General features: G+C 40.6%; 1 protein-coding gene across 1 annotated transcript in view; it reads left to right on the plus strand.

The window, feature by feature from the left end:
* The window catches only part of Ush2a (usherin), a 689,504-nt gene that overhangs the window by 184,635 nt on the left and 480,459 nt on the right, over positions 1-24,410 (plus strand). Inside the window, 1 exon segment of the mRNA XM_031338301.1 lies at positions 6,547-6,768. Within this exon segment, the coding sequence (XP_031194161.1) occupies positions 6,547-6,768 (222 nt within the window).

Genomic DNA, 24,410 nt, shown 5'->3' on the forward strand with positions numbered 1-24,410 from the left:
TTCAAAGTTAAAGAGTTCGGAGCACCAAGGACACCGGTAAGACCTATACAGATGTAAGAGCCAGGGCACTTTCTGAGATGGACCACTTGGATTCCACATATCACACAATAATAAATTGTGTCACACCCATGTTTAATGCGTGTACACAGCGCATTAACTGTAACTACAGTACATTTATTTGTGCTGGAGTAGACTTTAAAATGATTAAAAAATCAATACAGTGCTGTCAGGCAGGCAAGTGTTACGATACGTTTAAGATACTAATTGCAAGGCCCCATAAAAGCTTCAAGTTTGTGTAGCAAGGAAACCATAATTATAATCAGGGCAACTACCTCTTACACTAAAGCTGGACTTCAGGGAATGGCGATAGTGCCTATCACCTTCGATACGCTATGTGTAGTTCAAAAATAATGGGTCCTCTTCTCTCCAGACCTGGGCCATGTGAGTTATGGACAATTTGATCTACCATCACTTGAAAGACAGTGATGGCAATGTCCAGGAACCAAGTTCATTTGAGGTCTCTGAGAGTCATGCTTCGTAATCTTTCTGTGACACGGCACACATAAAAAGATCGTGTTGTGTGCCACATTCAGGGTAAAGAAATGAAGGTTGGCCACTGACAGGGAAATGCGAGGGGCTATGGAGACTCGGGTCAGCCTGCTTGCTACTTTTCTAGTTGAGAACCACTGATTGGTTCCTCTCAACTCAACCACGTCTCTCAGTGAAGACCTACCCGAAGAAAAGAGAGAGCAAATGATGGACAAGAACATTTCCAGCATTCGCACCCTCACATGGTGCAGACAAGGGAGCAGGCAGCAAGTAGAGAAATACATTTTGTTTTCTAGCGTCTGAGAGTTGGTCAGTGAGACAGCAGGGGGTGACATCTAGGCTCCTGTGTGCCTTTCCTCTTATGCACACTGGTTGCTGAACAGAGCTGCTGCCACCTGGGAACTCATTCTCAGGTCCTGGTCTCAGAGCTGACATGCAGATGTAGAGGCCTAGCAATGTTTGGAAAGTGACATTTGTTGACAGTGGTCTTAGATCTTTGAGAAAAAGTCAAAATGATTTTTGTAACTTTATTTTTTTTCAATCTTTACTTTTAAAGATGATCCTTAAACGCTTTAACCTTGCTTGTAGCCCACCACCTAACAGAGGGCGTAGAAAAGGAAGGAGACAGGGGAACAAATGTAGACCTGTTTAGAAGTAGTTCTTTGAAGCTACTCCCATCTGTGTTGTCTGGAAATTGGTGGCTCAGCTCACAGGTCAACAGTGGCAACTTGATCTATTCCAACACTTCACAGATATACCAGCAATCTAGTTTGGTAGAGTCAGAATAGCTAACATGAATCAGCAGCGATGGTACGACCTAGCAGAAACAGCCAGGCCTCGGTCAAATCTGTACAAGTCAGCAGGAGGGACCACAGCCAGTAGGAACACCAAGAGAAGCTCTCAGAAAAGTGAAGATCTGCGAAGACTTGAGAATAAATGTTACATGGCCAGCTCTATAAGCAAGCCTGGTTCAGCCTCAGTCACTGTCCGTCGAGTCCCTTTTATACTCCCTCCAAATATCATGTGTCCTCCATGAGTCTCGCCTCAGCACAGGCGACTGTCTCGGCCGGCATCGCTCTGTCAAACAACCCGAGTCTGCAGAAGCAGCATGAAACTGCAGCATGCCTCCAGAAGTACTGGGCACGTTTCTCTCTATGGAGTCCTAACAGATGGAGCTCAGCTACGCAGTGTAAGGTAAACTAATACATGTGTGTCATTGGCAAAGTATCCTTCATCACATGTCCTTCTACATGCTTGCTTTAGCAGAATATCCTCTTTCCTGTGCTCTCTTCTGGGAAACATTCCTTCACGAGCCTGCCCTAGCCTTTCACCTGTGTCCACTTCAGAAAAACACCCCTTCACATTTGCCCAGGCGAAACACCATCCAACGCTACTGACTTTTCAAAGAACCCTTAAGTTTCCACTTCAAATTTTCTTTTGACAAAGTGCCTAAGGATATCCTATGTTCGTCTAAACCCTACAAACCCCGAGCCATGGAAACTCTGGTTGTGTCTAGACTCACAGCAGGAAAAAAAAAAAAGATACTTGGTCACAGTGAATAACTAAGCCACATAAACTTCATACACAAGGTTTTGAAAACAAATGAAGAGATCTGAGTCTAAAGTCCTGTGAGACTGTCTTGCTTAAGACTCCACACTCCATAAATTTTATAAGTGTAAATTTATTCATTACAATACGCTGTTAATCAGATAATAAGGTAAAAAAATGCTGAATAGAGGGTGGAGATAAGCTGAGCATTTTAGAAGTTTTTTTTTTTTCTTTAAAATAAAATGTAGCATTGTTGGGGAGCTGAGGAGTTGGCTCCGTGGATTATGAGCAGTTACTAAGTTCAGACCCTCAGGACTCCCATGAAAGACACATCTGGTTGTATGTGCCCCAGTGCTGGAGGTGTGGTAGGAATGAAAGAATTGCTGGTGCTTCTTGGGCAGCCAATCCTGGTAAAAAGAGAGGGGGTGGAGAGAGAGAGAGAGAGAGAGAGAGAGAGAGAGAGAGAGAGAAGAGAGAGAAGAGAGAGAAGAGAGATAGGAGATAGAGAAGAGAGAGAAGAGAGAGAAGAGAGAGGGAGAGGGAGAGAAGAGAGAGAGAAGAGAGAGGAGAGAGAGAAGAGAGAGAGAAGAGAGAGAGGAGAGAGAGAGGAGAGAGAAGAGAGAGGGAGAGAGAGAAGAGAGAGAAGAGAGAGAGAAGAGAGAGAAGAGAGAGAGAAGAAAGAGAGAAGAGAGAGAGAGAAGAGAGAGAGAGAGTTCTAGGGTTGATGAGAGAGTCTATCTCAAGAGGATTAGATAGATTGTTCATTGAGTCATTGTTGATATACTGTGCTGAAAATTCTTCCTCAATTTTCAGATGGGAAAACCCAGGCAAATAATACAAAGTTTGAATGGTTTTGCTAAACTATTTGTGGCATAGGAAACTAAAGTGACATAACTCTATACATCTAAAGTTGAATTATTTGCTCAAAGTTATCTCAAAGTTTGCTGTACTATGATTACAAACTATTTTAAAACATATTTGTTTGTGTATAATCACTTTGTTTTGGCAATCTGACAAATGACCCTCCTTACCCTAAACCCTCTCTACTCTAAACCCTCTCTCTCTCTCTCTCTCTCTGTCTCTGTCTCTCTCTCTTTCAGTGTGTGTGTGTGTGTATGTCCATCCAGTTTAATTGATAGACAGTTCCACTCAGTTCCCTCTCCCGCCTGTGAAAAGCATGACTCAGTAGGATACCCACCCTGCCAACAACCATGATTGACTTCTCGATGTGAAGCTATAACATACCAGCTGGAAGTTTAGGTTTTCTCTTTTAAGCAGTAAGATATGCCATCAGCTCTCATCCAACTCCTCCTCTGGAGGAGACTAACTAAAAACATTCCAGTTGCTTGGTAGAACAATTCTCTATGAATAGAGTTGCTTGAATGTGCTCGAACGGCTGTCACTGATTGCACCAGATTCTCCCCATAAAGCGTGACCTTCTTGTCTCAACTCTTTGCCAGGCTGAAGGCCAGGTGGAGCTCTCCACATACAAGGTTCTGAAAGAGTCACCACAGAGCCAATGCAATTCTTTTCACGTCATTTTATTTACGTACGTGTATTTCTACCTAAGATGTGCTGTGAATTGTTCTGTCCAGGTGGACAGGGTTCTGAATAGCAGCTTGATCCATGACTTCACATTCTCTCTCATTTCCTTGGTAGAATTGTAAGGAAGTTAAACACTTGGGGCTTTTAGAAGGAGGCTCTGAGCAGAGGATGCTATTCACCCAATCCTGAAAAGTTAACTTTTATCTAAGCTTTGACAATTTAGTTTAAATAGAATGGACACAGAAGAACTTTTTCCTCATTTGAGAGGGTCATATTGGATAGCAGTTGAATCAGGCTATATGGTATTTTTCAAATTAAAATGTCAGGTCCATGTGCTCTAAACTCTAGAAAATCCTGTGTGGAATGCAGAAAACTGTGACAACAGAAAGGCTCAAATACCATTTCTTTTTATTTCTTCTTTTTTCTCTTTTGGTTGTTAGTAATGTAGAAGGGGCAGATGTATGAGAACGACTTAGGAAAGCATATGCCTTAGAGGCATAAGGTCCTGGGGATTTTGGTCCCCAGAAGCCATAGGAAAGTACAGGGCATTATTATGAGTGCTTCTAATCCCAGCAGCAGCAGTGAGAAAGATGTGTTGATTGCTTTTTCTCCTTGCATTGTAGAGCTCAAGACTAAGATAATGACAGGTCTTCTTGCTCACCTGAACCTGTAAGCAAGCATAGGTAGCCAGAGAATTATGAAGGGGAGCTGCATCCCCAAACATAAGCTGGGTGCAGAGAGTTTTTGGCTGGTTTATCTAATTATTTTGTTTTGGATTATTGGGATGACAAGTGAAAACATCCCACTTAGCTATGTCTTGGCAGAGAGTACCAAGAGAAGCCATGCATATAAAACTCATACATGTATAAAGAGATCACAGAGATTCCTGCAGCAGCAGATGAATACAGTTGCTAATTTTCTATTTAAGTCAATGAACTTTTTGCTCTGTTCCATCTCAAAGCTAAAATAGAACTGTAACTGGCTGCCTCTCTTTAGAAAGTTGGCCAGCACCTCAAGATAGCTAGTAATATTTCTTTCTATGCTCTCAAGGTGAATTTCCTGTGATGCTTTAAGGATTTTAGCTCTTGGGCTCATTACTATGTTTCTTAAAAGAGGAAATATTTTTCTGTACAAAGCTGTGTTGATACATGTATAAACTAAAAGTCCAAAAACATTGTTTGGGTTCTCAGTCAAAACCCTTGGATATAGTTGTGTGCATTCCTTTCTTTTCTTTCTAGTTCAGTCTACAGGCTTAAAGTAGGGATGAGTGGCAGCCTGCAAAAAACAATTGAAAGCAAAAAGAAATCACTGTGTTTGGCCGTGATGGTCCATTCTTTTATTTCTAGCACTCAGGAGGCAGAGGCTGGAGGACTTGTGAGTCCCATGGCAGCTTGGTCTACATAGCAAGTTCCAGACCAGGAAGAATTATGTAGATAAACCCCATCCCAAACAAGCAAGCAAACAAAGAAGATATCATACTTGAACATTGGCCTTCACTTTCAATAACTCAGTTGTTAGTTGGACAGTTCTCCTTTCAGTGGAGGACATGGAAAGTTTTTAATCGCTGTTTATTAGTAGAATCTCTTAGCAGCTCCAAGGAGTTGCCACTATCCAGGATCTAGCAATGTTTCAGGTCTCACTATCCTCAGCAGTGATCTCTGAGTAATTCCTGGGACAAGTCTCAGGCCATGGCTGGTGGCATGGTGGCCTCAGGTCCAGATGTGTTTCCAGCTACTATGGAACCTAGAACCCCCTCTCCCTGCACCAGCACAGATAAGCTGCTACAAACATCAGATGCTCTGTTTGGCTTTCAGAGTAGTGTTTGTTCATCTGTCTCTTTTAATTTCTATCAGTTCTAAGTCTAGGATAAAATCAGGAAATTTCACATAAAAATGACTGTCTAACCAAAGAAGAAGGAGGAAGAGGAAGAGAAGGGGGAGGAGGAGGAGGAGGAGGAGGAAGAGGAGGAGGAAAAGGAGAAGGAGAAGGAGAAGGAGAAGGAGAAGAAGAGAGAGAGAGAGAAAAAAAGAGAAGGAAAGAGAGAAATTAAGGATACAAAGATGGTCCTCACTGTAACCCAGGCAGAAAGTCCACACTGATATCATTTCAAAGGCATGAAAACATAAACTACAGACTGCGCGCATAACTGGGAGGTAGAGTGTTTGCCTAGCATGTGAGACCCTCTAAATTAAACTCTAAGTATGTAAAAATAAAAATAATACAACAAAATAAACATTGAGCAACCTAAAGCTATGAGTCCTATATTAGCCATTTGTTCTGGGGATATACTTGGGGCAAGTCACCCACATCTTGCTCAAGGAAGGGCATCCTTGCCTCTCATTTCCTCTTGCCCAGGTCCCTTCTTTCTGCCATCTGGTTAGTACCAGGTCAGTACAGGTCAAGGCAAGAGGCTCTGCCTTAGTTTGCAGTGCTGGTCATAGACCAGCCACAGTTCAATGAGACTCTGCAGTTTCCAAATAAGTCAGCTTTCACTCATCTAGAGACATCTAGAAAGAAAGCCAGGCAAGGAACCATCAAAGTCAACAGGTATACAAACAAGAAAACAGTACCTGTATTGACTATAATATCTGTATGTGGATATATATATATATACATATATACATATATATATACATATATACATATATATACATATATATACATATGTGTGTGTGTATACACAAATTATTTCTAAGAAAAAATCTTCATCAATGTGTGTAGGTTTTGAGTTAGGAATTTGTTAGTCATTTAAATTTTGTTTAGTCATCTTTGAAATCGACTCTATTTTCCATATCCTATTTTCCATAGACCTATGTTGACACCTGTGATCACAACTGACTTTAAGTGTGACGTACTCAAGGATATTTCTACCTATGCCATTCCGTGTCCTTCTGTGTCCTTCAGCTCCTGAACAGCTAAGGCCTCCCATGGTGACAGGACTCAACAGTACGACAGTCCACATCAGGTGGCTTCCTCCTGCAGAAGTCAATGGCCCGCTTCCTTTGTACCATCTAGAAAGGAGGGAGTCCTCCCTCCCAGCTGCCACGGCTGCTATGACAAAGGGAACCCACTTTGTGGGAGACGGTTACTGCAGATTTCCCAGAACAGCTCACCCAGATTTTAGAGGTAAGTGTATTTGACACTTTTATTTGAGAAGTGCTACGCCCCAAGGTGTTGTCTATTATTTTGATATCTCTTTACAATGAATTTTTTATGGCGGCTATTTATAGAAATATGAACTCAGCCTTTTTATAATGGTAGCCCGATTGTGTCAACACATCATCCCTTTAGGATTGTTTGGGGAGCAGATAGGAGCCAAGGGAGGAAGGGAAAGAGGGGAAAACCAGCCACAATGGATCAAAGTGTGTCCTCAGGCAGCCTCTGTTATTATGTACTTGTATGTGTTATGTCCTGTTTGTAAAGGGGGTTGAGAAATGCCTCATGCCTACTGAGAATGCATGTGGTCATCAAAGCTGTGAAACGATGCAGAAGAAACAAATTCACCTTTGCTGGGTAGACGATTACATCAGGTATCTGAGAACTGTTTTATTTCTGCCTTTAGAGTTGAGTCCACAACCACTGTTACTATTTCCAGTTATGTGGGAAGCGTTGGGGGAGACTAGTCTTCACAAATTCTCCAGGCAGACCCTGTGGCAAAGCCAAGGGGGTTCGTGGTTCCAGGCACAATGTTTCAAAGTGTTTCAAAACTTGATGTGAACGGCTAAGGTAGTATTTAGAAACATGAAAATCAATGCAAATAACCCATGTGTAAAAAGGAAGTTCTTAGTCACTGTTCTTTTACTGAGAAGAGACACGATGATCAAGACCACTCTTATAAAAGAAAACATTTGATTGAGGGCTTGCATAAAATTCCAGATGGTTAGACCATCTTCATTGCGGCAGAAAGCATGGTGGTACACAGACAGATATGGTGCTGGGAAGTAGCTATATCCTGATCCTTAGACAGTAGGCAGAGAGTGAAAAGGGGAGAGAGAGAAAGAGAGAAAGAAAGAAAGAAAGAAAGAAAGAAAGAAAGAAAGAAAGAAAGAAAGAAAGAGAAAGGAAGGAAGAAAGAAAGGAAGAAAGAAGGAAAGAAAGAAAGAGAGAGAAGGAGAGAGAAGGAGAGAGAGACAGAGAGAGAAAGAGAGAGAAAGAGAGAGACAGAGAAACAGACAGAGAGACTGAGAGAGACAAAGTGAGAGACAGAGACAAAGAGAGAGAGACAGACAGAGAGAGAGAGACTGAGAACTTAGACTTTTGATACTTCAACAGTAACCTCTCTCTGGAGACATGCCTCCCCTAACAAGGTCACACTTCCGAATCCTTGTCTGACAGCTCTTCAGCTGAGGACTAAGCGTGTAAGTATGAGACCATATGGCGGTCAGTATAGTCAGTATATGTCAGTAAACTGCCATAGTGAGTCTGTAAAACATTTAAAATCAAAGCAGATCAGACCTTCCACTTGCATGGCCTTATCTCCCATGCCTTGGGCTCCTGGCCTTACTATTTCAAGAAGAGTCTAGAAGCCCATGGGTTTCTATGGATTATACATCCTGATAGCACTATTCTAGTATACTCCAGAAACTATAAGGATTTATACCCAGACTTCACATTTCTGTTTAAAGAAATACAAGGTGAAAAAAAATACAAGGTGGTTGAAGAGATGGCTCTGTGGACAACACATATTCCATGTAAGTGTGCGGACCTGGATTCAGATCCCTAGAATGCAAGTTAAAGCCAGAGGTGCTAATGCATGACTATAAGACCAGTGTTCCTGTAGCATGGTGGGAGATGGGGACAGGAAATGATCAGGAAGCTTCAGGCCTGGCCTGTGTGGATGTGAGCAACATGGATATCCTTTCTCAAAGGAGATTTATGACTTAGGAGGACTCATACGGAGCAATGTCCTATGTCCTTCACACACTTATCATGGCTTGAGTGCCCACAACACATACACACAAAGTATAAGCTTTGTATTATTATGTAAACTCAGATATTTAATATGTGAGAAAGTTTGTTTAAATACCATGTTAGATAAACATTATATATGTAAAGTCCTACATTACAATGAGATGGAATTTGACCTGGAAAAGCAAATGTCACTGCTTTGATTTTTTTACCTAAAGGAGTAAACAGTTGGCTTATGGGTGAGACTGGTTGCCAATGTATGCTTGTCGTAAATCATGATTACCTGTTAGCTGAGATATATTGAGATTAATGCGTGCTTAACTATTTCCCCACATATCAAAATCATCATAATTAAAAATTAAATCCAAGTTCCTGAACTTCTGCTTCAAATTTTTAATGATGGAGAAACTACAGAATAAAGTCAAAGAAGGTTGTAAAAGGAAATCCCAGCTGGTGGACTCTCTCTCAGATGGAAATAGAAGCTGTGTCCCTGGTTGAACATTTGGCTTGGGATGAATTTCTTTCAGGAAACAGCGCGCTGCCTCCGTTCAGCTGGGTCTGGCTGCTGTAAGCATGTCAGACTGGATTTGCAGGCTAGCCAAAAGACAGGTTTTTGATGGGATCGCCTACTGTTGCTGCGCTGAAAGATAGAGTAGCCTGTCCATTCCTAATAAATTTAGTCATCCTTGCTGTCTCCCTCACTGGCCTCATCCTCTGAGGTGCAAGGGCCAGGGGCAGATGCAGCATCTGGGAACATTTCCAAATTCCACTTTAAAAATCTTAAGCCATAAACACCGGCCTCACTGAGCAAGATCCTTCTGTCTGCTGAACAGCCTCCAGCTGCACAGAGAGTATGCTTGCGAGGCACATCCCAGTCTGCACAGGAACTGCTCCCCAGAGCATTGGTGATTTTCCTGAGAAGGGAAGGGACATGGCTGACTTTTATGGTGGACCAGCAGTCTGATGTTAAGACTGTTTAACACATGAGAGAGAGAGAGACAGAGAGACAGAGAGATAAAGATAGATAGATGATAGATAGATAGATAGATAGATAGATAGATAGATAGATAGATAGATAGATAAATTAGATAGATGTAGATGTAGATATAGAAATAGATGATATGGATATAGATAGATAGATTAGATAGATATAGATGATATGGAGATAGATGGATAGATAGATTAGATAGATAGATTAGATAGATAAAATGGATTTTTTATTGCCATGTGCATGTGTGTGCCTGAGTGTGTGTATGTGCACTTGTATGAGCATACTGGCAACACACTGGTGAGAGTGGAGTCAAATTCCCTAGATCTGGAATTATAGGCAGCTGTGATCCCCACCCCTATTTGAGTGTTGTCAATTGGACCCCAGTCCCCTGTTAGAGCAGCAAATGCTCTATCTAGCTGTCTCTACAGACCACCTTTTAATTCTTAAAACAATCTGCATGATGAGCTTGATTCTTTGGCGTAATTGCCAGGTTTGGTTAAATGATTTTATTATTTTATTGAAATGGGTCATTTATCTACATTTATGCATTTATCCAGTTAGTGAGTTAGAACAGGTTTTCAAAACTACATTTGTATATGGAGAGGTTTACATGCAGAAGCAAATGCATGCTTGCTTGTGTGCATGTGTGTGTGTGTAATTACGTGTGCCTGTCTGTGTGTCTGTGTGTATATATATGTACATGTTTGTGTGTGTGTGTGCATGTGTGTGTGTGTGTGTGTTGTACATGATATATATGTCAGATGATGACCAGGGGTGTCATTCATTGGGTACCATCCACTTTCTCTTCAGACAGGGTCTCGCACTAACCTGAACTTACCAAATAGACCAGACAGGCTGTCTAGGGCATTCCCACAGACCCACCTGTCTCTACCTCCCAGGCACTGGGATTATAAGTGTGTGTCACCATGTCTAGCTCTTATTTTTTTTTAACTTATGACATTTATATTTTAAACTCAAATCCTTGTACTTACACCTTGGGCAAGCCCTGTCTTGACCCAAGCTGTCTCCTTAGCCCTTCCAAACCAACTTCCTAGCTTTCTTTAAACATCTAACTTCCTTAAAAAGAGAGCTAAGTGTAGTATTAGTCCTGTCTTCTATTTAGTTATTCTTGTGCCCTACACAAGCACTCCACCCTCATAAAGCACGAGAAGATGGAGCCATGCATGTGATTGTCCCAGGTACTAGTACTACTGAACTCAAGTTTGGATCAGGCCCTGATAGCCACACTCCAAAAGGAGATTTCTGAAGACTATTTTTCCAAAGTTAGGACATGAGAAATATGATACAGTAACGATTCTGAGAAGGAGCTAACACTGCCACACATTTGGATTCATGCTTTAGTTACTTTAGTGGTTATGAACTAAATTCTAGAAGGCTTCCTTGCTTGTTAATTTACCTGTCATGTTTCCAAGGACAGCTGAAGGTTTTATATGCCTGGAAATTAGTTCCATGAAACTACAAGGAGGTAGACTGCTGGGTGGGGCAAGAAACCCAGCTCCCACTTGTCTATAGATTTTGCAGTGCTCTTGTTACATGTCCAATCTACAGAGCAGACCCCAGTGACCCCTAATATGACCTATCTACTGCAAGCTCTTAACTTCATGACAAACCAAGGTAGTCCTTATTTTTAGCTATTCTCATCAAATCTGAAATGCTCACTGAAATATTTCCCAAACATGGAGAGCAATGAAGTTTAACCATAAGACAAATATCTGATAATGTGTACCATTATAGATTTATCTGGGGGGAAATGGTTTCCCTTGCCCTATTAGTGATGGGTTGTGTAAGCATGGTCATAATACATCTGGGCTCAGAAGCAGTGCCTTAAATTCCCCATATAAACTCTCACTGCAGTGAAGAAAATGTGAATATCCTGTATATATTCCCCTTCAAATTTATATCCAACTACATGAAGACAAAGCACCCAGATATATATTCCAAATGCTGTCTAATATTGCAAATTATTAAGATCAGGATTATGAATTCTACCTTCATGCAAAATAATGAACCTGATTAAGCTTTGTTCTTTAAAACGTGCTTGTATTGTCCTGTCTTCTGATACACGAGATTTTTCAAGACTCTCATCCTTTGGTTGAATCTATTAATCTATCAGTCCTTTATATCACAGAATAAACTCATGACCATGAATTAGCTTCTTGTGTCAAAGTGCGGACATTGGAAGCAGAGTAAAAGCACTTACTGTATATCTGTGCTGCCTTATTTATTAGCTAAGCACATTTGGACAAACCTACTCCTTTCTGTGACTGTTTTCTTTCCTTTATATCTGGCATGACTACGCTCTATTGATTAGTTGTAGGTAGGAGAGGAGGGATGAAAGGGGGTAGTTCGGCTAATATACTGTGCGCTTTGCCTACACACATGCTGTTCAGTTCTCTTTAAACACCAGCCACAAGCTACCATACTGTGAATAATATTCCAGTGCCTACTGTAAGTGGCAGCTTTTCTGAGTAAGAATTTTCTGTCATATTGATCAAAGATCAATGAATGTTCTATTAATTAATTAATTCATTCATTCATTTATTCTCATTGATACATGATATGTTTGGCTAAGTGTTAGATCTGGAATAAGTTAGATTAAATTTCCTACACTAAAATACAATGCATGATTTGCTACTGATGGTAGCTTTGCATGTTTGTGAGTATGAAAGCTAAATGGATCTAATAAATCTTGAAGATCATATGAGTCTAGTGGATCTTCTAAAAGCTAAGTAGGCTTCATACTGGGGACGCTACTGAGAATAAGGTCATATAATCCACACCAAGGAAATTGAGGTCTGTATCAGATACGAACCTTCTGAGTTCCTCAAGCTCCAATTCTGTGACCATGGAGTATTTATGTACTTCTCTCAAATTCAAATTTGTGGCGTTAGCGAAGAATCAGATTGTTTAAAACTCAGGCAAGTATTTTTTTATAAATTTATTTAATTTAAAATGTATTTCATGTGTATCTGTGTGTATTTGAGGGTTAACATACTTTCCCCATGTGTGTGCAGAAGCCAGTGGTCAGAAGAGAGCATGAGAGCCCCTAGCTGGGGAGTTACAGGTGACTATGAGCTATGATATAGGTGCTGGGAACCAAACCACTGTCTCTGTGCGAATAGTAAACACAACCACCAAGTGATCTCACCGGATCAAGTCTCAGGAATTTTAAATCAAAGTATTGTGTTTCGATTCTCTCATGGAAAACAGTGTTTATAACTTAAGATTCATAGACATTTACTCTTCTCTACTCCTCTGAAAGCTGTGATATAGAGTGAACAAGGGTATGGTCATAGATTGAATATTTTGTTCTTGAAGTAGATCAAGGGGGTATAAAAAATAGCAAATTGAAATCTGTTTTATGATGTTACAGTTAGGCAACCACACAGGTACTTTGCAGCAATGCCCTCTGCTTGCAGGCAGCCAATCAAACTTTCTCTAGGCCAGCCTCCTCCCCCTTGTCCAACTTCCATGTGATACCTTCACCTGCTCCGCATAGAAGAAAACCATGCTCATGTTCAGTATTTCTCCCCCTCCCAGGAATGCAGAGTGAACCTATCTGATTTACACAAAGAATTTTGTTCTTTCCATGTGGAGGCTAAAAACCTGAAATCAGCTAGACTGGCCTCACAAAGGTGACCCACCCTTTCTCTCCCGGTCACTTTTCCCTGTTGGTAAATCAAGTCCACGATCATTTGAGGGAAGGTTTGACTGCTTTAGTATCTGGATGCCAATCATTCCAGCCTTTTAAACTCTCTCCACTGCTGACCCTGCCCAGGAAGCAGTGCCTGCCTCTGGGGAGATCTTTGTAGCAGCCACCAGGGAGGTGTGTGCACACATGCGTCTGCGTGTAATTCCATTTTATTTGTCTTCAGGAGAAACGCGATCACTGGCACTGAGTATCCTGCAGCTGACACCCTCTCCTTTCCTCACGGTGCTCAAGGACACTAAATGATCGTCATTCATGTTGTTCTCGTGTGCTTGCCTTCCCCAAGATGCCTAAGCGAAGATGCTTCAGGACACAAAAATAGAAGGAATTAGAAAGTACAGAAAGAGAAACACAGTACATCCCAAATCAATAGTCCTTAAGGGCACGCAGTTTATGTCTTCTACTGTATTGCTTTTATGCTTTATTATTATTATTTTTTTGTGATTGGGACATTTAAGTACTTCATTAAAACTAATCTGATTGTAAGCAGAGTGTAGGCATAAGTTGGGTGACCTTCTTCAGATAGTCTAATTAGGAAAGAGCACAGTAATTCTGACCTTCAATACCCTCCATGTCCTTCTATCTGTTTTCCTTATAGTAGAAACAAGTAATTTGGCCAGAAGTTGGCAAGAAATAAAAGAGAATAAAAACAACCTAAGTTTTTACATGATAGACTTCAGTTGTAAATTTTGTTTAACCTTTAATAATTGACGTTCTTTGCTGGGAAACAAATCTGTGAGTCTACCTTGTGGCCAAGCTGATGGAGAAACAAGAGGAGTGACGGAGAACAGGAGAAGGAAGAGCGTGCCGCAGGAGAGCCAAGGAGCGATGGCCTCTGGGCCTTGAGGATGTGCTGATGGTAGCCCAATGCTGAGTGACAGGTTCAGAGGAGAGGAGTGCATCTCAGCGAGCTCACCTCTGCAGCCTGTGAGAGACAGGTCCATGTGCTCACCTCACAGCCGGTGAAAGACAGGTCCATGTGCTCACCTCTGCAGCCTGTGAGAGACAGGTCCAAGTGCTCACCTCTGCAGCCTGTGAGAGACAGGTCCATGTGCTCACTTCAGAATGGTAGAAGTCAGACTGTGACATAGTAGCAGGGCATTTCGGGTGTAAACTTCCCCATGATCACTTTTGCTAGCTATTGGAAAGGAGTCTAAAGAAGTGCTTAGAAAATGCTTTGGGCATTGCATCCATGCCATAAGAAGATGAGGGAGGGCCATTCCACAATTCACCAAACTCATCATAAAGGCTGATTTATGAAGACTCATGTTTAAGTCTTCACATCTCAAAGTCATTCATTTGGTGGATCCTTTTTATCATATTGTCTTTTCTTTGAAATAATGATTTTAAAGGTTGGGGTTTTATTTCAATGGTAGATATAGTGACTAGCTAGATCAAGGTCCTGAGCTTAGGTCTCAGTACATAAAATATACATATGTATGATATATATATATGTATATATGTATATACATATGTGTGTGTGTGTGTGCGTGTCTATGTATGTATGTATTAGTTTTACTTGCCAGTAAGGCAAACTGTCCCAATCCTTTCAGGAAGAAATAATATTTTCACTGAACCAAGCTCTTGGTTCGCTGCAAACTCCACAAGTCAACTCACAGAATCTGCCTGTTGCATCTCTCTCATCAGGAAACAGATACATTGTTTCTTGATATATAAACTGCACAAAAGTCATGCATGCTCATGTTACACTCATAAACACACGCTCAGATATTTGTCCTTAAACTGTCTAGTGACTTTTCATATGGTGAGTCATTGATGTTTTATAATGTGATAGCGTGATGCAGAAGGAGGGGGCATTCTAGTGGGCCTATACTGATGTATCCCCTCAGTGAGGTACCAGCCTTACGATGGTTCTAGTATAAAATGAAGTTTATTTGGGGGCATGAGAAGGGAGTGTGGGAAAGAAAAGAGACGGACAGAGAGAGGGGAGATGAGAAGGGAAGAGACTGGCTGGGAACAGATGGAGTGAGGGAGATAGACAGAGAGGGAGGGAGGGAGGGAAGAAGGAAAACAGAGGGAGGGAGAGAGAGAGAGACAGAGAGACAGAGAGACAGAGAGAGAGAAGAGAGAGAAGTCAGAGAGAAGGAAAGGGAAGCCAAGCAGTCCTTTTATAGCAAGCCAGGCTTGTCAGGAAACTGAAAACAATAGGTACTTTGTCCACAGTATCTGTTCTTTGTTTTCTTCTGTACATGTTCTTTCCTTAGCACTTGCCAACATAGTGATGGTAAAGAGCCTCTGAGGTAAGTCTCTATGAAGGGTCTTCATCCTTGAGTGCTTGTCCTGGTCTGGCCACTCTTCTGATCCATGTCTTGTCTTTAGTGAAGGTCCAGAAGTGATGCATTTATGCCTCCCTGGGAAGTCTCTCTCACAAGTAGGCCATTTGCCAACTGATCACCTTTCTTCTTCCTCTGTGCATCACCTCTCACAGTGTCCCCAGTTCTACACAAGCTCTTGCCCCTTGCCCACCAGCCTCCTCTCTCCACCCACGTCTTGCTTTCCCATCATGTTCTCTGGTCATCTTTGGGTTCAGCTGCTTTGCTTAAATGCATTTTAGGATGCTCAGATCTAGGGACACATTGCTGTTCTTTTCTGTCACCAATCACTTAATGCTCAAAAATGCATCTTTGAAGTAGAAACTTAAGAATTCTTTAGAGAGTTCCAAAACACCCAGAGGAAGCTCCATTCCCAGGTGCTCTAACATGCTCAGAATCAGAGATGAGGAAGACACATTATTTGTCCCAACACTGGGAGTTGCTGGGACCTGTAGGATCCAGGCACACAGGAACTCTGCCAGCCCAGTGGCTCAGGTGGCTTCCGGTCTGTCTGGGCCTGTACCCTGAGCAGACCTTGTGCATAAGCTCTGCAGCCAGTCCCACAACACCCAGAGTAAGCTCTACCCCCAGGTTCTCTAGCAAGCCCAGGGTCACAGGATCCCAGAAACAGCTTGACTCTGAGGAGTTCTGAAACAACCCGGATCACAGGAAGGACAGGCTCCAGTCAGATTTAGCCAGGGCAGGCAGCACTAGAGTTAACCAGATGGCAGGGGGCAAGAGTAAGAAAATAAACAACACAAACCAAGGTTACTTGGCATCATCAGGACCCAATTCTCCCACCATAGCAAGTCCCGGACACACCATTACACAGGAAAAGCAAGATTCAGATCTAAAGTCACTTCTCATGATGATGATACAGGACTTTAAGAAAGACATAAATAGCACCCTCAAAAAAATACAGGAGAACACAGGTAAACAGCTAGAAGCCCTTAAAGATGAAACACAAAAATCCCTTAAAAAAAACTACAGGAAAACACAATCAAACAGGTGAGGGAAATGAACAAAACCATCTAGAATCTAAAAATGAAAATAGAAACAATAAATAAATCAGAAAGAGAGATAAACCTGGAGATAGAAAACCTAAGAAAGAAATCAGTAGTCAGAGATGCAAGCATCACCAAGAGAATACAAGAGATAGAAGACAGAATCTCAGGGACAGAAGACACCATAGAAAACATTGACACAACAGTCAAAGAAAATGCAAAAAGCAAAAAGCTCCTAACCCAAAACATCCAGGAAATCCAGGATGCAATGAGATGACCAAACCTAAGGATAATAGGTATAGAAGAGAGTGAAGACTCCCAATGTAATGGGCCAGTAAATATCTTCAACAAAATTATGGAATAAAACTTCCCTAACCTAAAGAAAGAGATGCCCATGAACATACAAGAAGCCTACAGAACTTCAAATAGACTGGACCAGAAAAGAAATTCCTCCTGTCACATAATAATCAAAACACCAAATGCACTAAACAAAGAAAGAATTTTAAAAGCAGTAAAGGAAAAAGGTCAACTAACATATAAAGGCAGGCCAATCAGAATTACACCAGACTTCTCACCAGAGACCATGAAAGCTAGAAGATCCAGGACAGATGTCATACAGACCCTACGAGAACACAAATGCCAGTCCAGGGTACTATACCCAGCAAAACTCTCAATTATCATAGATGGAGAAAACAAGATATTCCATGACAAAACCAAATTTACACAATATCTTTTTTACAAATCCAGTCCTACAAAGGATAATAGATGAAAAACATCAACATAAGGAGGAAAACTACACCCTAGAAGAAGCAAGAAAGTAATCTTTCAACAAATCTACCCAAACCTAATTCCACCTCTAACAACAAAAACAACAGGAAGTGACAATTTCTTTTTCTTAATATCTTAATATGAAAATTAATATTACCAACATATCCTAATCAATTGAAATCCAAAAATATGAGGAGTTAGAAATTTGTTGACTGTTATCCAATGGTCTCTCTAATTTGGTAACTGGAGTAATAGTTCCAATATTGTACAATCCATATACACTTTCTGCTTGTTTGTACATGACAGTGTCTTGCTGTGTACCACATAATGATCTTGAAATCATGTTTCTCCTATCTCAGCCTATTAGTAGTATTGTTTAGTTGATGTTTTTACACTATACTATGGTTTTCAGAACAGATTACATATTTCAAAAGTATTTATACAGCCAAAAGAAACGTAAACAATTAACTTGGGAGGTGGCTTGTAAGAGAACAACAAAGAGTGAGACTGGATGCTTTGCTTGAGGTAACTATTGTATCAAGTTTGAAGAAGAGGACTTTTTAAGTTACTCTTTTTCTGAGATGAATGCTTTTCCAAATTATCATAGCTAATGAACCAAATTCTTACCCTCACCTAATGTCTGTGCCACCCTCCAAGCAGAACCATGGTTCATTGAAACAGTTGGTGAATGACTTTATGGATAGACCATCTTAATGCACACACCATTTCATAAATGAATGTAACCTGTTCTCTGTGGGCTGGGAAAAAAGTCACTCACTCAAGTCAAATAGTTTTGACCATAGCAGGAAGTCTGTATCCAAAAATTGTGCCTACAATTTATTCCTTGGTGTAGCAGAACTGTCAACTCTCAGCTTAGCTACGATGGAGGTAAAATCCTTAGGTGATGTGAGGGTCATTGAATTACAGCCTTTTTACAATGAAACCCAATGTCTAAAAATTGTTCTTATTTTGGGCTTGTACTACAGTAAGAGCCAAGATTTTAAGCTCTACTAAATATAAAACAAACAAACAAACATACACACAAAAAGAATTTATATATTTATGTTCATTTTTTAAAAATACTAGTAGTGATGTACTGTTTTAAAATATACAGTGAATATGTTTGGAGTTATTTAAAATTTATATTGAGAGAAATATATGTATTTTCACTATTGCTGTAGACAAGCATCTACATAAGACTGTTAAATTGATTGTTGCTTTATATCAACAACTTTATAATACTCATCTTTATTGTTATAATATTTTATAAATTTTAAAGAATATGATAAAAAAGAGTTCTTTAAAAAGTCTTTGTATGATGTTTCGCTGGGGCAAACCTGTGAAGGAACATTTCATTAAAGTGGACACAGGTAAAAGGCCAAGGCAGACTCGTGAATCAATGTTTCAGTGAAGCAGACACGGAGAGAGGATGTTCTGCTAAAGCAAGCATGTGAAAGGACACATGATGAAGGATTCTTTGCTAACAACAGGCATTGTATTGGTTCACCTTACGTTACATAGTTGAAGTGCATTTGTCAGGACTCTGAGGACTCGGGCTGATTAGATACACATCCTGAGGAAAGATCTGTTACTGAGGCAAGTCACATGGGAGACATATGATGTTTGGAGGGCATAAATAGGACTCATGGATTGATAGAGATAGAGCTGTGCCATGTTTCTGAGCCTTGTGTCTTTGTGACCTTGGCTTCCATGAGGAGGTACAGCTGAGAACTTCTCCTGGTGTTCCTCCTGGTCCCTCCTGCTGTAACAAACTGAGGCTGAGGCCTGGCTGTGTCTGCTAGGTGACACACCAATGTTGTGGACCTGACTCTACTGAATTGGACTGCTGGTATATCTGTGAAGTGTTTGTGAATGGATCGAGCTGACACTGCCCTCTAACCTGTAAACTAAACTGCCCATTTCCAGACAATACAGACAAAAGTTAATCCAATAAAACTTTCTAAAGAGGTTCTCTTCTCCTGTATCCTTTCTTTCCCACTATCTATATTAAGGGAAGTTAAAGCATTTAAGAACTGTTATTAAAAATAAGGTTTGAAAAAAATTAAAGTTACACATCTCCATCTTCTTATCTATCTCATTGCTGCGCATCATTAAAATGCTAGCTTTAGTGTCCCTGTAAAGATTTTCCCAGCAGCCCTCACCTTTCTCCCATGTCAAGTCCAAGTTATTTATATCTTTTACGTCCTTCTACAGAAATTAAAAATTTCTCTCCCTTATCCTTTATAATACTCTATTGAAATGGAATGTTTGCTGATTTTCATAGATTGAAATTATGACTGTCTTCTCAGAGTTTCAACACTCTTATACAGTGTAAAATTATGCACCAAATATCTGAACAATGCTCATTGATTAAAGAATTGACTGAGTGATAACTAAGAAATAATCTATAGGAAGGGCTGCTTAGCTATAAGGGTTACTTAAGAATTCAATCTATTATGTATTAGAATATGTTATATATTTTAAAGGCCATATTATTGAATGCATTGATAGTGTAGAATGATAACTCAATTTGCTTGGTTTCTCTGGGCTTTACATGTAGAAGTAGGAATGTTAAAACTGGGTAGTACTAAGACAAAGTAAGATTACTAAAGAGACCTAATCAGTGCTGAGTTGCAGCTGTGGACATATTGTTAGATTAGTGGTCGCTGTCCGCTCTACGATTGTTAATCAGTCTATTGCTAGAAGGCAGATTGTCACACATCTCTTAGGTTAGAATCTGGGCTTATTAAGTTCTGAGGTTAATGAATATTTGACACTTTTATCCTTACAAATCATCAAGGTTTGTTGCAATAGGTTTAAGATGACGGTCATAATAAACATATACAGAACAATAAAACACACATTTAATCTTGAAAGTGGTTTATAAACAACAATGATCAATGCTCTGGATGGATTCAGCAATGTCGTGCTGATTGAAACTACTTCAAGGGCATTGAGGGTATTGACTCTCACAGTCTGGTGCAGAAGGTAGTGGTGACAGGAGTAACGGTTCAGGTTTCTGTGTCCGACTCCCCAGGGGTAATCCTGTCATCCCCCATGACTCCAGCAGATTGTTTAACCCCACTCTCCTGTTCTGAATCTATTTCTCCATGTGGACCATGGATTATCAACAAGTGTCAATTCAGGAGTCCATCCATGGGCTTGACAGCCCACACCTGGGGGATTGTTAGCATGTCCTACAGATGTCATACATTATGTATTAAATTTTCCTTCTTTCCTGGAGGCTAAGTCCTATGTCTTAATTCTCCATTTACTGGCTCTGTTTCAATCTAGATACACTTGTAACCATAACTCCAACTTCTTTCCCATTGCTCCTAAGCATTTTTTCTTAAAATGCACAACTCCCTTGCTGTGTTCATTTTTCAAGCTACTCATCATTCATTGACCTACAATGATGGGAAATTTTCTTCTTTGTTATAAATGCTTTTTTGAAGATTATTGATCATTTTTTCCAAATGTTGAACCGACAAAATATCTCTACCATATAGAATAAATAGAATTAGGGTAACCATGTCCTCTTAGGGAACAGGGTGGGGTCACCATGTCCTCTTTGGGAACAGTATAGGGTCAACTATGTCCTCTTAGGGAACAGGGTAAGACACTGTGTCCTCTTGGAAAATAGGATAAGATCACCATGTCCTCTGGAGGAACAGGATAAAAATCACCATGTCCTATGGAGAATGGGATAGGGTCATCATGTCTTCTTGAGGAACAGGATAGGGATACTGTGTTCTTTTAGAAACTAAGATAGGGCCACCAATGTCCTCTTGGGGAACAGAAATAAACTCAGCAGTTCCAACAGGTGTGTCCTTCTATTTTCTGCAACCTGTATTTTTAAGCCTCTGCTTTGCTTTTTATTTTATTCAGTCTATATATAGCTCCCCTCCAACTTCACCCCATTAACTAGACACTGAGATAGCGTTATAATCAGGATATTGAGCAAAGCAAGTATAGTCTCCAATGCAAAGAGTTTAAAATATTGCAGTAAGATCATTCACTGGACACAGAAATTATGGCAAATGATTCCTATATCTTGCTATGAAACATACCAGAAATCCTCTGACAAAGAAAAAAAAATTGTTGAAAATATGGTTGATTATACAGACATTATCAAGGCTGGGCTGGTGGCAGAAGCTGATAATCTTGGCAACTGGGGATCTGGGGCCAAAGAAACGTAGTTAAGGGCCATCCTGTGCGATAGTGCAAGCAGAGGAATAGATTGAATGATTTAGTTATGTCCTAAGTCACAGAAGGGCTGGGCATTCAAATAAGCTTATGTCCACTAGCGTTGAGTTTATGTTCATCATAAGCAAGATCTTGTGTTTAGTTCCCAGCATGCACATGTGTGCTGGCAGACACACACACAAAGCACACATACACACATGCACACACACATACACACACACAAACACAAAGGCACACATGTGCACATACACAGTATAAAAGAAAGAGAAAAAAAAGACAAAATTGTGGGATTTTGAAATAAAAAGTGTAAATTGTTTATATAAGATTCACCTTGGAGAAAACTTAGTTATATTAAAGTCAGGAAGCTTAAATCTACAAACACCATGCAAGTAGACATTTGGATGGTGAATGGCAGCAGGGGCAGCAGTGGGACATCGAGGCCTGAGTCTTACAGAATCCCGTCTCATCCTCTTGGAGAACTTAGAACCTCAGGGCACTACTTCCAGGTTTGTGGCTCAAAAGGAGAGTCTCACAGTCACGCAGAGAAATGAGACTGTTTGGGTACCAATCACTAAGTAGGAGGATGCTGGCAGTCTGGAGGCAGTGACTGATGAAGGACAAAGAAAGAATCTAGAAAAGGAGAGGAAATATTCAAAGAAGAGAGAGAAGAGATGCTCATGACACAGCAATGGACAGCCAAGACTGTTATTTTTTTGTTCCTTAAGTGAAAACATATGTATGTACATTGTTATATGTATAAATATTATATTATATATAATATGTTAAAGATAATAATAATGATACAAAGAAGGAGGAGGAGGAAAAAGGGGTGGAGGAGAAAGAAGGAGAAGGAGGCAACTGATATTGATTAAAAAGGAAATGAGCTTTATCGAGAAATTGAAGGAAACATCATTAAGTGAACAATAGATCTATTACCAGATCTACCAAGAAAATTTACCTCTACTGTATGACCCAGATGCACCTCTCAAAAGTGCTTGTTTAAGAAAATGAAAGAATTTACCTCCACAATAGGATGTGTGTGATATTTTGGCACTTCGCTTTACCTGGAAACCATCCAGATAGCCAACAATGGTTAGTTCACCAAGGGGCTTCAGTCACACAAAAGCTCATTGCAGTACCAGTCAGTGCAAAGGGCTGGACTGATGAGAGCCATGTGGATAACTCTAAATTCCTGGGCAGAAGAAAGAAGACTGACAAAGAAGACTGCCTGCTAATTGCACTCCTACAAGCTTTAAAGGGCAGGGCTATTTAGATGAGGGCAAGGAGCAGCCTGAGGCTGAATCAAATGTTCTGCACTGATGGAGGTAATAAATAGTATTGTGGGTGTCTCAGGCCCCCGGAACAGACTGAAGTGTATCCTTCGAGTCGGTGCATTGCATTTCACACATGCTGCGCCCCAATAAAGTTGGTAAACAAAGTTTCCCAGTTTATGTTCAGGCTTCCAATTTCACCTAAACAAATCAGTATCTAATGAGTTACAAATATAAGAAGAATGGCTTTGCTTAAGCTAGACTGATAAGCTGCACAGCTCCTGCTTTTGATGATTGATTTGTGTGTGTGTATGTGTGTGTGTGTGTGTGTGTGTGTGAGAGAGAGAGAGAGAGAGAGAGAGAGAGAGAGACCATGTGTAAGTGGAAGGCATCAGTGTTTCTATGATTTTCCACCTCTTTCTTTGAAGCAGCATGTCTTCCCAGGTGAGGAATTCGTGTCTCTTTGGCTGCGCTAGAAGCTAGAAGGGCTCATCATTCTGTCCTTGCCTCCCCTTCAGAAACAGGATTAGAGGACCATGTGGATGGCCTGGCTTGTTACATGGATGCTGGAACCCAAACACCACTCTTAACACTGGACCCCAGCGCTCCCAGCCACTAGCCACCGTGCCAGTCCATAGCATGCACAGCATCGCTAGATGAGCTTACTTTTCCTCTACAGAATAGTTTTCCTTTTGACATCATTCTTAGCCAGGTCCATTTTTTATAACAACAACAAAAAAATGACCACAGTTTGTGTATCTCCATGTATTTCTCCTAAGGAAGAATTTTGTTGAAGCAGGATATGCTCACTTGGACACATGGCTGACCAGTTCTGGCCTTGATGACCCTGGCATCTCTCTAACGTATTTTCCATAGGTCACACAATTGGCGTTAAGATGCTCTGTGACACATTTTAAGTGTGAGAAGAAGAGTCTGCCAAGAACTGTTCCTTTCTGCATATTTACAAATTTGGTCATCACACAAAAAAAATTTTTTTTAGAGAAATATAATGAAGGGTCACAGAATGAATTTGACACTTGGGTAAAGTGTGTGGCCCAGAGGTGGTCAGCAGCAGCCTCCACCACTCTGTGTGCTCTCTTGTTTACATCATAAATTCCTGCAAATTAGGACTCTAATTTCCAGAGCTGTTAATGCCTCATTAAAACCTGCAGCGCATCTCCTCTTTCGAGTTCCTTTTTTTTTTTTCTTCTGTGTAACATGCAACATTATCTCTGTTATGCGGCTATCTGGATGGCAATGCGTTTAAGAAGATGAATATGAACAACTTGTCTTCAAACTTAATCTTCGGGAAGGCCGTGGCCCTTCGAGTAGTTCCAACATGAGTTATCTCCCAGTTACTTGTTGTTTTAGCCATTGGTGTCTCTTGACACTGGCTATTCTGCTGCATGTTATGTTGTTGGGATGGAATAGTTGGGCACTATGCTCACACAGACCCTGTGAGGACAGAGTCCATGACTGGCTGAGTGCTTTAAAAAGTATTTCTATCTGTTTGTTTGTTTTTATGTGTATGTATATGAGTCTGTGTGTACATGTATA

Source organism: Mastomys coucha, unplaced genomic scaffold (assembly GCF_008632895.1).
Source record: "Mastomys coucha isolate ucsf_1 unplaced genomic scaffold, UCSF_Mcou_1 pScaffold1, whole genome shotgun sequence".
NCBI classification, from domain to species: Eukaryota; Metazoa; Chordata; class Mammalia; order Rodentia; family Muridae; genus Mastomys; species Mastomys coucha.